At 44.1% G+C, this 14219-nt stretch overlaps 1 protein-coding gene across 9 annotated transcripts in view; it reads left to right on the top strand.

Annotated features, from left to right (window-relative positions):
* Dennd2b (DENN domain containing 2B) overlaps nucleotides 1–7846 on the top strand; it is a 150918-nt gene extending 143072 nt beyond the window's left edge. For 7 of the 9 annotated variants that reach the window (XM_076846845.2, XM_076846836.2, XM_076846837.2 and 4 more), the window contains 6 exons: nucleotides 2580–2781; nucleotides 3069–3110; nucleotides 4357–4468; nucleotides 5133–5372; nucleotides 6350–6436; nucleotides 7055–7846. In XM_076846845.2, the coding sequence (XP_076702960.1) occupies nucleotides 2580–2781; nucleotides 3069–3110; nucleotides 4357–4468; nucleotides 5133–5372; nucleotides 6350–6436; nucleotides 7055–7089 (718 nt within the window). In that variant the 3' untranslated portion in view covers nucleotides 7090–7846. The remainder of the gene's footprint in view (nucleotides 1–2579; nucleotides 2782–3068; nucleotides 3111–4356; nucleotides 4469–5132; nucleotides 5373–6349; nucleotides 6437–7054) is intronic. The other 2 variants (XM_076846846.2, XM_076846843.2) reach the window with 1 other exon arrangement.
* Nucleotides 7847–14219: the final 6373 nt, after the last annotated feature.

The raw sequence follows: 14219 nt of genomic DNA, 5'->3' as shown, positions 1-14219 counted from the left end.
GACTCTTATCACAAGCACTGGTTTCTCTAAAGTGGTAGAATTCATTCAGTCATTTAGACAGTAAGCTACCTGCAATGTGCCATATCATGTATCAGGTGCTGAGATGAAGGTAGTGAAGAAAAATTCTCTTCCTGGCTTGTCCCCCCATTAAGTCCCAAATCCCTGGGATATTTCCTTCTGTATTTATGAGGGGGTAACTTGAGAAGAGCAGGAGAAATGATTTTCTACTTGCTTTCAGAGAGAACAGGGGCAGGAACCCAGGTCCTCATCCCAGGAAAAGAAAGGAGGAAAGCTAGAGCTGTTGACTCAGAAATAGCCAGGGTCTAGGACAGTGCCCTTCACATGATCTGTCAGCCTCAGTGCTTCTGTGTTCCATGGTCTAGGTGTTTCATGGCCCGTCACGTCTTTGTGGAGGGACCCATCCTAGCAGCTGGAATCAGCTGGGTATAGCAGCACCTGGAGACCCCTGCCTCTTCTTTCTGGGGCATGTTCATTGTCAGTCACAAGGCCCCTGGCTGCCCAGCTATGGTGCTTGGGCCTGAACAGACTGTAGTGGCCCTAACAGAGCCTGGACTTTGAGGTTTCCTTTCCTGAAGGTTTTGCCCCCACTTGGGGCTGAGCCTCCTCTCTGCCACCCCCACCATAGCTCGGCTCCCATAGGGCTGTTGAATACAGCTATTGTTTCCGGTAGTTGCAGCTGCCTCTGAGCCCATTCCAGAAGGAAAATACTCCAGGGTACTGTTCTTGGTCCAGTCAGCATTTCAAGTTCTGCCTGTCCTGGGTCTTAGAAAAAATGTTTGTTCTCCTCATTTTGGTCTACCTGATTAGACCGGGGAAGGGTGGGCAGCCCTGTGATATGATGGAATATGGAGGCTGAACTGTGATAGGTCTAGCCAGCTAATGCAGCTCATGTCCACATTTTAGATTTTCCACAAGTCCTTTATCACTCTGGAATTGTTCTGATATATTTGTGGGAAGATGGTTTTGCATTAATTGGCCCTAGAGGTTTTATGAAACCTTTTGTCTCCAAGCTTTTGGCTCCTTGGAGGGGATTGTGGGGATTAGTGTGTCCTCTGAGCCTGATAGCCCCCCCCCCCCCGCCTTTTATTTTCAGTTGTAGATGGACACAATACCTTTATTTATTTATTTATTTTTATGTGGTGCTGAGGAACCTCTTATGTGCTAGGTGAGTGCTCTACCACTGAGCTACAACCTCAGCCCCTGATTGCCCTTTTCCAGGTCTTTCCAGATGACTCTCATGCTTTCTCTAGGGTAGAGGCTATCAAGCTAGGACATGTGTCTCTGTCTATAGACCGAGTAGTATTTTAGGTGTACAAAGCTGGGCAGGACAGCCATGCAAGGCCCTGGTTGACAAGCATTTGTGAATATATAGAGGTCCTTCTAGAAAAAGGGGTTTGTTTTTTTCATAGATGGGATCCAAGTTCCCTCTCTGGTGGTAGTTTAAAGAGTGAGAGTCCTACCACAGCTGCTCAGGTAGCCAGGGCTTTTATGTCTGATAGGTGGGGTCAGTGATGCAGAGGTAGTATCATGTTTGAAAATGAGCCGGACTATAGGACCCTGTGTCCTCATTTGTCATATGGGCCCTAAGAGAGAGGTTTTTTTTTTCCTTGTTGTTGTTTTGTTTTTTTAATAAGATGGGGATCTTGCTTTTAAGGGATGATCTTTGACTTTCCTACTAAGTGATGGGGGGCCCTTGAGGCCAGTGTTTTTCCTGTCTTTACTGGATCCCCACACCAGTCCTCAGCACTTGTGGGGACTGTGTACCTACTTGTGCACAGTCCCACTTCTGTGCACCCAGTCCCACTTCTGTCTCCCATTGGTTATTCAGCTTGACTAGTATCCCTGTGGGTGTGGAGCCCCCTCCAGGGCAGGAGAGGGATGACCTTATAGGGACCTGAGAGGAAAGAGGGGAATGGGTTCCTTTAGCCTGCCAAGAATGGTACGAACCTTACCTTCTGATTTCTCTGCACGCCCTCCTCAGTCAGATGATTGTCATCGGGAGGAGTGGAAAGCAAGAGGGCAGAGCAGTAGTAGTGTTGGGCTTGGAAATAGCAAAACAGGCGGTGTCCCAGTTCTTCCACTTATGATCAAACTGACCCTGATATCTCTGGCCCCAGCTTTGAAATGTGCAACTGGTATGATGACCTCTGCAAGACCTTCTGGGTCTTACAGACTATTAATTTGTGATGAACTCTTGCCCATTTTACCCTTTGTACTCCCCATCTTGAGCTGATAAGTCCACCAGCTCAGGCCTACTTGTGCATCTGGGTGGCCCTTTGTGTGTGTGTAGGTGCATGCAAGAGAGAGTCCTTTTATGTTTAAGTGTTGCTACAGACCTTCATCATTATTTCTTGGTGGAGTCCCCAAAGAGAGTAGCACCAGTGTCCTTGAAGCCCTTAGCAATGGGTAGGCACGGCTTCTCCACTTTTAGGGGCTGACTCAGACCCCTGAATCCCATTAGCATTTTTGTTACACTGGGAGGTTTAACATCAAAATGTGTCCTGAGCTCCCAGCAGACTCTAATTACCCTTTTCCTAAAATGCTGGGCCTGGGCTCAGGTGTTCTGTCTGTCTGTCCATTAGTACCCTGTCCAGCTGTTCCCATGCGGTGGTGGCCTTGCTCTACCCCTTCTCCTGGCAGCACACCTTCATTCCTGTCCTCCCGGCCTCCATGATTGACATCGTCTGCTGTCCCACCCCCTTCCTGGTTGGCCTGCTCTCCAGCTCCCTCCCCAAACTGAAGGAGCTGCCTGTGGAGGAGGTGGGCTACCTAGGGAACCAGTTGGGGGGAAGGGTTGTGGGGGGAAGGAACAAAGCCCTAGGAGAACAGAGGGGGAAGGGAGAAAGACTACTAGGAACTTGTAGCCTCTAGGCTTCTCTATCCAAGTTCTTGTCCTCTCTTGCCTGGAGGTTTATCCCTGCTGGAACTATTCCTGACATCTGACCCTGGGAATATTTGGGGGTGGGGGTGGGGGGTCTGGAGGCTTGGCAGAGGGCATTGCAGGACTTATTCCCTGAACCACTGCTACTAATGACTCCTTTTCTCAGGCACTGATGGTGAATCTGGGATCTGACCGGTTCATCCGACAGGTAAGAGCAGTGCAATGCAGACAGTGCCTACCCTTGGCTGGGTGCTTGTCAGACTCAGGCTCCGAAGCATCCTGCACCATCATGCAACTCAACCTTCACAGTCTGTCTGTTGAGCTCCAGGCTCTATATTCACATTAGACAGGGCCTGGAGAAGTTGATCTTGACCTCAGCAAGCCTTTCTGGTTGGCATCATTAGCTTCTGGAAGGCATTGTGGAAGTGTGAACAACAGGGCCTGGGAGTCTGAAGACTTGACCTCTGGACTCTGCCACCTTTGAGCCACATGGTCTTGGACAGGCCTCTGAACTTCTCTGAGCCAGTGCTCTCATCTGCAAAGCAGAGATGGTGATAATACCCGACTTAAAATGTTGCTGGGGATTACACAGATCACTAGAGTGTGCTTTGTAATTTCATGTTTGCAATCATTGTTGATAACTGTAGAAAGCCTTTATTATTCATGGTAATCCTATTGGCTTTCTATAAGGAACATACCCCAGTGTGTCTCCTCTGGGATTGGACAGTCTATTACTACATTCCACTCATACAGCTGAGGATTCCCAGGTGCAAGATACCAATATATGGACACTGAACCAGAATGTAGACAGGAATGACAGCCCAGCCTCATATAAAGACGCAAGTTGGGCCAGTCGCCCTTTCTTGAGCTCACTGTACTTTCCACCTGAAGAGATGGAGAAACATTGATTTTGGCCATGATGAGCTCTGTCATTTTTTTTCTTTTAGGGATTGAGCCCGGGGTGCTTAGGTGCTTAAGCACTGAGCCACATCTCCAGCCTTTTTTCTTTCTTTTTGAAGACAGGGTCTCACTAAATTGCTTAGAGCCTAAGTTGCTAAGGCTAGTTTTGAACTTGTGATTCTCCTGCTTCAGCCTCCTGAGGCACTGGGATCATAGGTGTGCACCACTGCACCTGGCAATTAAATTGCTTGTCTTTTTTTTTTTAGTACTGGGGATTTAACCCAGGACCTTTCACATGCTAGGCAAGCACTTCACCACTGAGCCACATCCCTGGCCCTTTTTCTGATATTTTTTAATCTTTGTAACCTGGGCATGTTTCTAACATTTCTGTGCTTTAGTTTCTCATCATAAAATGAGGCTGATAATATAGTATTGGAGTTATTGGGAGAATTAAATGAAATTTTATATTTAAGTTTTTGTACAAACTTAACATACAGTAAATATTCATCAATCTCAGCTGTGATTATTATCTCTGTTTCTTCCTTCTCCTGCAGATGGATGATGAAGACACGTTGTTACCTAGGAAGTTACAAGCAGCTCTGGAGCAGGCTCTAGAGCGGAAGAATGAACTCATCTCCCAGGACTCAGACAGTGACTCCGATGATGGTGAGAAGGCTTCCCTGGCAGATCTGGCTCTGGTCTGTACAGGCCTTTCTGGCTAATAAGGCTCCAAGTGTAGGACCTTGGTCTCACTTTAGTACCTTTTCTACTCCAGGAGGTTTTGGAAGGAAAATCCAAAGACATGGCAACAACAGAGTCTCTTTTGGCTGATAGGAAACTAATTGGTCCTCCTCTTCAGCTTGCCATAAGCCACTGCAGGAGATGGAAGGAACTTCCTCTTCATGGGAAGCCAGGAAAATCACTTAAAGTGAGGGATGTGGGGAAAGTGATGCTGTAATCTCTGATTTCTACTTTCATTCATTTGCAAGCATTTGCTGAAGTACAATTTATGACCTCAAAGAGCTCAGGGGTAATTCACAGCCTGTGAGCACTAGAGAGTTTCAAGAACAGATAAGTGGGGGCTGGGGTTGTGGCTCAGTGGTAGAGTGCTTGCCTAGCATGTGTGAGGCACTGGGCTTGATCCTCAGAACCACATAAAATAAGTAAATAAATAGATAGAAAAATAAATAAATTAAAAAAAAAAAAAAAAGAACAGATAAGTGGTGCTGGCTGGAAGTTTTGTTGGGGAGAGGGAGACTACACCAACCAGAGATTGGGAGGCCCTATAGCTCTCAGCCTGAACCTCAAGATTTGTTTTTTTCCCTTCCAGAATGTAATACCCTCAATGGGCTTGTGTCAGAGGTGTTTATCCGGTTCTTTGTGGAAACTATTGGGCACTACTCCCTCTTTCTGACCCAGAGTGAGAAAGGGGAGAGGGCCTTTCAGCGTGAGGCCTTCCGCAAGTCTGTAGCCTCCAAAAGCATCCGCCGGTTTCTCGAAGTTTTTATGGAGTCTCAAATGTTTGCTGGCTTCATCCAAGACAGGGAGCTAAGGAAATGTCGGGCAAAGGGTAAGGCCAGAGGAGCTTGGGGTGGGGGTTATGGGCCTTCTTCTCTAAACTATTTTTGCCAGCAAAGCTGAATAACTAGCTACTGTGATGGAAGCTCTTGGATGTCAGCTGGGGCCGGACTTTTTTCCTTCTGATAGAAATTTTCAAGGGATTCTCTTCTTTCCCTGTCCCAGTAAATGCTTTTCACAAGGCTATGCACAGATGGGAGCCATGTGGCTAGAGAGTGGGATTACAAATGCTCCACCTAGGAGCATCCTGACACTGATTTTCAAGGGGTTCTCTTCTTTCCCTGTCCCAGTAAATGCTTTTCACAAGGCTGTGCACAGATGGGAGCCATGTGGCTAGAGAGTGGGATTACAAATGCTCCACCTAGGAGCATCCTGACACTGATTGCTCAGATAGCTATCTTGTTCAGAGAAAAGAACCAGGTTAAGAAATTTGGGAACTTCTGAAGACCCAGGGGTTAGGAATTTCTTTAGAGATAATTAGACTAGCTGTCTTAGGTTGTTGGCAGTCCCCATTCAAGGCTAGATGGTTATCTGTCTCTAGTTATTTTAGCATCTCTCTCTCTAGCATTTTTTTTTAACCTCAAGACTTCATATCTAACCTCAAGGGATATTATTTCTTCTGTCCACTGATACTACCTATTTAGTTTAACAAAACTGTTGGGAACAACATGGTAGAGTTGTAAGAAGCTAGAGATTTCCACTGTGGGCTGCTCTGAAATGTAGAACAGGATCTTCACCATAATGTGCACCCCAGGCAGGCTATGGAGGGTTTTCTTGTTGTCAGTAGAGAACATCTATGAGATACTACTTATAATACTTTAGATGAGCCAGTCTGAATTCTGATAAAATGTTCTTATGAATTATAATCCCAGATGCTTTACTTCTCTTTTGGCATATCTGACCCATGGTTCATCATACAGACTTCCAGTGACTGTTCTTTTCCATGTTCCTATTTCTTCTCTTAACCAGGTCTCTTTGAGCAGCGAGTAGAACAGTACTTAGAGGAGCTCCCTGATACTGAGCAAAGTGGAATGAATAAGTTTCTCCGAGGTTTGGGTAAGTAGATAAATGATATAGATATTCATCAAGGAGGGAGAGCATCTGCATCCCCAAACACTCTAAATTAATGACAACAGGTATTTATGTAGTGCCATAGAGAGCAGGAAGAAATACCTTGGGGAATGAAGAGAAGGTTCCCAGTCATTACTCCAAGGGCATTTAGCCCAAGACTTACCAAACTTTAGAACAAAGAGAAACCAAGGATTATCACCTAAGTCTTTTAGGATGCTTGACTTCCTGTGTGAATATGAGGATTGTTAAGACCAATGAGCTTTGCCCTTCCAGCAAATCTCCACCACATCAAGAAGCTCAGCCAGCTAGATCATAGAATAATAGCATCTCTCAGTTTAAAGGGAAATTGAGGCCAGGCAGGTGAAGTGGCTTTCCCAAAGCCACACAGTGATTAATACTTGGTGCCCTTATTTTGGAATGTTTTCACTACACTGATGAGAGCTATCATAGCTGTACTGTAGTTTTTCTAATTGTTTCCTACTGGTAAGGGTAGGGTTGCAAGGAGTGGGAATGAGGTTGGTAAGGGTAGGGTTGCAAGGAGTGGGAATGAGGTTGGAAGAAATATCATTTAATATTCTTACTATTGCCCTCTCTGGCCCACAGGCAACAAAATGAAGTTTCTTCATAAAAAGAATTAAATCCCTTTTCCAGTAGCAGAGTCCAGTGCCTTGCAGAACCTGGAGCCTAGGGAGAGGGCCCAGCCTGGGACTTTCTGGGCTACTGCGTCTGCTCTGCTCCTACAGACCCACCTCCAAGCCAGCCCACCTGTGCCTTCACCATATCCCAGGATACTGTTTGTAAATAATCTGCTGTAAGCTTTCTTTTAACTGTTTTTGTAACAAGCAAAGAGAATCTGATAAATATTTGTATATTCCCAAGTGGCCGGGTGCTTTCCTGCCCTGTCTGAGCATGGATGGAGTTTTGCTGGGTGCTGGTGACTGGCCAATTATGTGCAGCTGACTGTCTCAGCCAAACCACTGATCTTCCCTGGAGGCTTTTGGCCTGCCTGCCTGCCTGCCTGGGGCCCCTGCTGCCAGTCTTGGGCTCTGGAGAGCGAGTGCTATCTTGTTGTGATGTACAGGACGACTTTTTTTTTTTTTTTTGTAATCTTAGAGTTTTATATTTTTTTCTAGTAGTCCCCCTTCCCTAAGCCTCTGTTTTTGAAAGGCAAAGGCCATTCATTTTCCAATTGCAACATGGCATCAGGCTCTTGGGCCTGGTTCTCTCTTGTTCCTCCTCCCCTCAAGAGATGGTCAGTGAGTTGTGGGAAGCCCAGCCCCCAGCTCTGCCTGTGCTCTCTGGGCCTGGCTCCCAATCAATGGTGGCCATGATGCGGTACAGGGCATCTCTCCTTCCCACCATCTACAGGTGTTCTCAATAAACAATGTACAGTCATTTGGGCCCAAGAGCCCATGTGTTCCTTGGCTTCATTATCTGGAGTTCTCTCTTCTGGGAATTGACTGAGACAGGTCAATCAGGGATGAAATACTGATACCACTGTTGACCGTGACGAGTCCTTGCTTCCCCGATGTTGAAGAATAACACCAAAGAAGCACGCCGAGGCAAGGTCAGAGTAGAAATTAGAAGTTTATTAAAGGACTTCTCCCGGAGGAAGAAGGGGACCCAAGAGGTGGAATCCGTGGAAGGACTGTTGTCTCCCCTTTTTATAGTTCATTTAGTGTTGGAGTGTAGGTGGGAAGGCCCGAGGGGTGGGACACAGGTGGGCCAAAGAAGTAGTCTGACCAGGAAGGACACTTCTTTGGGATGGGCTATCTTCAAATCTGCTGGGGCTGTTCATTAACATTCCATGAGTTGTCCTGCATTCCCGGAATTCATTCAACATGGCCTCCATTTTAGATTTCACTCGGTATTAGACCCGATTTATCTAACCATACTGACTACCTAACTTTAAATCTGTCTTCAATACCATCATGCAGGAAGCTGAGCACTTGATAAGGGGTTAGTTTTATTATGGGTCATTGACCAGCCCTGATATAGAGTTCTCTTGGCCTGGTTGTATGACAGGTCTTACATTGTTCTCCTTAGGCTTCCCTCTCCAGTAGCCTACTTTTCAGACTCAAATATGAGTGTTTCCAGTGATGGAAATAATACTTCTTGCCCTCTGCCTCTATCATTAGGTAAATCTTAACATTTTGGTATTCATTCTGAAGCCCTTAAGACACCATTGGGTATCCTGACAACCATTGCCAACCCTGGGGTGGCTCATACCCTTGACCCATTGCCTGTGATGCTTCCATGTCATTCTGTGAATAGTTTTTCCTTCGGAACCCTCTTTTGCATCCAGAAAGTCCTAGTATATTCCATGAAGAGGAAGGAAAGAAGCAGGGTGGGGGAAAATGGTGACTTAGGCTTTCTACCCCCAAGACCTTGAAAATAGAAAGTAGAGACCTTGAAAATGCCCAAGATGAGGCATTTATGGAACTCTCTTCACTGATTCTGGGTTTGGGTCTGGAAGGATTGAACTGTGAAGGTTTTGTAACCTTCCACCATAGCCTATTTAAACAGGAGTTTTCTTCCCTCATCTCCACTGACACCTACACAGGTCCCAGCCTGTCCCTGGAATGGGAATCATAAAGCCAAGTTAAGTGTTTGTCTTCTGAGGAGACAAAATCACCTTCTCTGGAAAAAGCTTCCTATAAAATTGGCCTTGGCATTTGCCAGGAATAGAAAGGGAGGGATTGAGGCCTCATAAATCTGGGTTTTCAGTTGAGGATGAGAAATAAGAGGGATTTACTAGGGGCTGGGAGAAGAGCTCAGTTGGCAGAGTGCTTGCCTCGAATGCACAAGGCCCTGGGTTCAATACCCAGCACAAGGAAAAAAAAAAGGGGGACTAACTAGAAAATTCATAGTAGTGTGTAGCAAACCCCAGTACTCATCACTGTTAACTCAGCCTGGGCTTCAAGACAGAGGATGATTCCTTACTAAAAATAAATATCTGGTTCCCCAAAGGTGTTCTTGTTCTTTTTCCCTAACCCTGTCTTTTCTTTCTTTCCTTTTTTTTTTTTTTGGTACTGAGGAATGAACTCACAGGACTCAACCAGAGTGAGCCACATCCGCAGCCCTATTTTGTATTTTTTTTAGAGACAGGGTCTCACTGAGTTGCTAAGTGCCATGCTTTTGCTGAGGCTGGCTTTGAATTCTTGATCTTCCTGCCTCAGCCTTCAAAACCACTGGGATTACAGACTTGGGCCAGCATGCCCACCTCCAACCCCTTTTTATGTGACCCTAAAGTACCTTCAGACGTGATCAGATGATAAGACAGAGGTGCAAATTATTATTGTTTTTTGTAAAGTTTGAAACATCTTAAAAATAGTCTATCAACCCTGGGTGAATGCCAGAAGGACATGTCTCCTTCCTCCTGTGGCTGAAGCTCTTATCCTAACTTAGAAAATGGACATTGGCATACAGTGGCTTGCTAGAGTGATCACTGTGGCCAAGGCACAGCTTTACGGGGAGGGTTTGAATACAGTTGGTCTAGTTTGGAGTTCACAAAAAATGTTCAAGTCTTCTTTCCAAGTTCTGCTTTCATACAATCTCTAGACTCCTAAAACAAGGACTCAATCCTATAGATCCGATTTTTTTCTTCCAAATAGCAAGTACTGTAACTCACCTCTTCATTGTCCTGAAATGAAATCCATAGACAACACAACTTTTTTAACTATAAGAAGAGAAATAAAAAGAAAGTAATTTGTTTTAAAATAAATATGTAAATGCTTGGGCACACCTGCACTAGAAGATACAATGAAGTTACATATCTAAACCTATACATAGAATCACTGTGAATATGAGTTGCATATTATGTAGGCAAGTATGCTGTATTAGCAACTCATATCTGATTTTGCTCAAGGGAGTTTTCTGAAATCAATATTTTTGTGTGTGTGGGTACTGAGGATTTAATCCAGGGGTGATTTTATTATTGAGCTACCCAGACTTTTTATTTCAAAAGACAGCGTCTTGTTAAATTGCTTAGGGCCTTGCTAAGTTGCTGAGGCTGGCCTCAAATTTATAATCATCTTGCTTCAATCTCCATGCCTGCACTTTGTAATGTACAAGATTCCCCTGGATTCCTAGAAAACTGGAAAGTATAGGAAAGTATATAAAATCTCTGGGTGGGGAGACCTTTTTTTAAAATATTTATTTCTTAGCTTTTAGGTGGACACAATATCTTTATTTTATTTCTTTGTGGTGCTAAGGATCCAGCCCAGTGCCTCATGCATGCCTGACAAGCGTGCTACTACTTGAGCCACATCCCTAGCCCTGGGGAGACCTTCCTAACCTGTAAATGGAATTTAAATTCTAAGTTGTATGTTTGTTGTGAAGGACCAATCCACATATTACAGAACATCTAGCATCCCTGGTAGCTTCCCCCATATGATTATGACAAAATCCAAAAAGTGTTCTGAAGGAGTGTTGTGATTCACACTGGATAGTTTGGAATTAGAGAGCATTCCCCAAAATAAGCCTAATTACATTCACAGCACCCCACCCCCACCGCCCTTTGGTGGTGCTGGAGATTGAACCTAGGACCTCATCGTACTAGGCACTCTACCACTAAGTTACACCCCCAGGTCCCTCAGTTAAATTTTTGTTTAAAAACCCTCTTTATATCACATGTGTATTACTTGTCTTGTACAAGTAACTTACAGGGGTATATAAATGGTATTTAAAACAATTTAAAGTGGGAGTGAAAATACAATAAAAATTGGTATATAAAATAAAGCCAGCAATAAAATATACAACTTAACCTATATTTTTACCTCGGAGTGGTACACAAAATTATAGTTTCTACAACCAGATGTAGTGATATGCATTCTAAAAATTCTTAAATTCATTTGCCTGTGGAGATCGTAAAAGACGCCCTGAAAACTGGAGAAAAACATTACTTTTCATTAATTTCTGTAAGCTAAATTATTTTTTTGTTCATTTATGTCATTTTTAACATGAAATATGCATTTGGTTTAAAAGCGACTACCAAAACACCATCTTCCTCCCTTGCTTTCCAAAGCTCAGTAAAGGAAATTCCTTTTATGTTCTTATAGAACATTTCCAGACGAGCGTTTTCTTTTTTAGCTTAAAAGATATAAAAATCATCTTTTATGGCAACTGAAACACTCTTGGGGTTTGCAAAGTCAACTTTTTGAAAAATGCACAAAAAGACCACACCTTCTGTTCGTAAGTGCCCTGAAGGGAACTCCGATAGGAGTTAAATCTTCCCGCCTCGCCCAGGAAAGTACCAGTGTTCCAGCAAAGGAGGCTGGCTCCACCTTCTATCGGAAGTGACTAGCCCGTGTTTCCGGTCCGGTCCGGACCGACACCGTCCCCAGAATTTTTCACACAGGAAGTGGTTCTGGGGGGGGCGGGGCCCGAAGGGAGCCGCTTCTGAGCTCTGGGGCAGTAGCAGGAGGGCATTACTGTCTGGTGGTGCGGGTGGGAGAAAACAGCAGCAAAAGGCTCCAACCACTGGAGGCCCAAATAAGCCTTAGTTCAGATGCCGCTCATTTTGCCTTCAATGTAACTGCTTTCAACTTGTTTCAGTCCCAGAGGCTGCCTGATCATAGGCTAATAACAGGAATATTTACTTGAACTGAAAGCATACATCTGGTGATTTTGATTAACTGCATTTGCAAACTGTGTGGCATTTTCTGTTAAGTACTAAATTACAACTGCAATTGGGATTTGGATGAAAACCTATTCCAAGAAATTCGTATTGGGCTAGAAATTACATCTTTTGTAATCCAAGTTTATAAATGATTGGTTGTCAACTTACCATCCTAGTCATACAGTTTTCATATTTTAAGTTTCAAGCCATCAAGTCAGAGATTATCACTGATAAAGCCGTGCTTCCCACATCTCGGAGGACCTTTCCAACCCCAGTACTAGTCAGCCCTGAATATAGTGCTAGTGAACCTTTATGCCTATGGGATAGGCCAGTCAGTACTTGGGCAGTCTCATGAAAAAAATACCAGTGGTTGTAGGCTCAAGAAAGCACTACAATTCGGGTGTATTGGGACTACTTCTTAGTCTGGTCCCAAGTAGGACACAGAACCAACTGTTCTCACAATTTTTTAAAAAAATTTGTTATACATGGTATATTTTATTTTTATGTGCTGCTGAGGATGGAACTCAGGGTCTCACATGTGAGAGGTGAGCGCTCTACCGCTGAGCCACAACCTCAGCCCCACCCTTTTTAAAAAAAAAAAAATATTTCTAGTTGTAGGGAGACAAAATACCTTTACTTCATTTGTTTTTATGTGGTGCTGAGGATGGAACCCAGTACCTCACGCATGCAAGGAAAAGGCTCTATCAACTGAACCACAACCCCAGCCCCTGTTCTCACCAATTTTGCGTTCCTTTACTTTAAGTGACAGTTTCTAAGCAGTAGGACCTTTCCCTTTAAACTGAAATATCCATCAAAACATTGTCTAGATCCATAAAGGCGATTCAAGTTGTCACACTTAGAGAATAGGATCTTTGGCTTGTCACCTAGCCATCTAAGATTAATGCCAAAAGGGCTGGGGATATAGCTCAGGTGGTAGAGTGCTTGTTCACATGCACAAGGCCCTGGGTTCAATCTCTAGCAGCAGCACCACCTGCTCCCCCCACAAAGGCATCTGCCCAAGGTACCTCAGCAGCTGTCCTCTAAGCCAGGAGATGGGATTGGCCTGGGGAGGAGTACTACTATGACTTCTTTATTCACCTTCCTCCAACTCCACCCTTTCATGCCTGATCAACATCCAATTCAGTAATCAAATCCTACTGTCCTCTGAAATTTTACCCATACACCCTCCTCCCCATTTTGTTGCTGCCTTTAAGTTTCCTCAGGCCCTGAACTATATCCTGGCCAGTCCTTCCTTCTCCTGGCTCATATAGCACCATCCACATCCCATTTGCCCAACCTTTCCAAATTGGTTTCATAACTCATCATCTTGCTATTCCCTCTGCTTGGACCACTTATTTTCCCATGCGACAAAACAACATGCACAGTAACTGATTCCTTCATCTGCCCCCTTAATAGTTTACACTTAAGCTAACAAATACAAAAGGTGAATGTAAGCTTTCCATTTTATTTATACAAAGTGCACAGGAGGCAATTTTAACTGAAATTTAAAGATGAGGAATTAGATTGAGCTTCAAAAAAATCATGCAGTTCTTGGGTAGAAATCATTTTCCTAATTATAACGGTGCAGTTCCTTGGTCTCAGTTCCATGCTAGAAGCCTTCAAGAAGACCATAATGCAGAGCCTGTATTTCCACCTTTTCCCATCAGAATATTTAAGATGCAAACTCAGACAATCCAGTTTTAAGAGTGTCCACTGAAAAACGTTCCTGACCTCTTACAATTGTCTCCTATTCTTATCCCAGTCTATCCAATCAAGTTTCTCTCCTGTTCTTTGTATTTGACCTCCAATATTCTCTATAACACTTGTTTCACAGAAAATCATGATTCTCCATATGGCTAAGAGAGTCACTTCCACTAACAAAAACATCATAGAGTATTATAAATAACATCTTACACTTTTTTGCTCAGGATCCTAGATGCAAGCTTCATTCTGGGTCCAAAACAGTTCAAATTTCAGGAAAAGCCATAAAGCTGTTAACATATCATAATTTATCCTGACACCCATGAGGATGCAAACAAATATTGGTCATGGGTTTTACAACAGCAAAACACCAGCCCTAAAAAACACATATCTGGTTTCTGGCCCTCAGGATTTTTCAGTCTTCTCCATACTTCAGACTAAAAAAAT

The sequence above is a fragment of the Callospermophilus lateralis genome, chromosome 2, assembly GCF_048772815.1.
Source record: "Callospermophilus lateralis isolate mCalLat2 chromosome 2, mCalLat2.hap1, whole genome shotgun sequence".
In the NCBI taxonomy this organism is placed as follows: domain Eukaryota; kingdom Metazoa; phylum Chordata; class Mammalia; order Rodentia; family Sciuridae; genus Callospermophilus; species Callospermophilus lateralis.
Note: the sequence above shows the minus strand (reverse complement) of the source record. Positions and strands in the feature narration are given on the sequence as shown.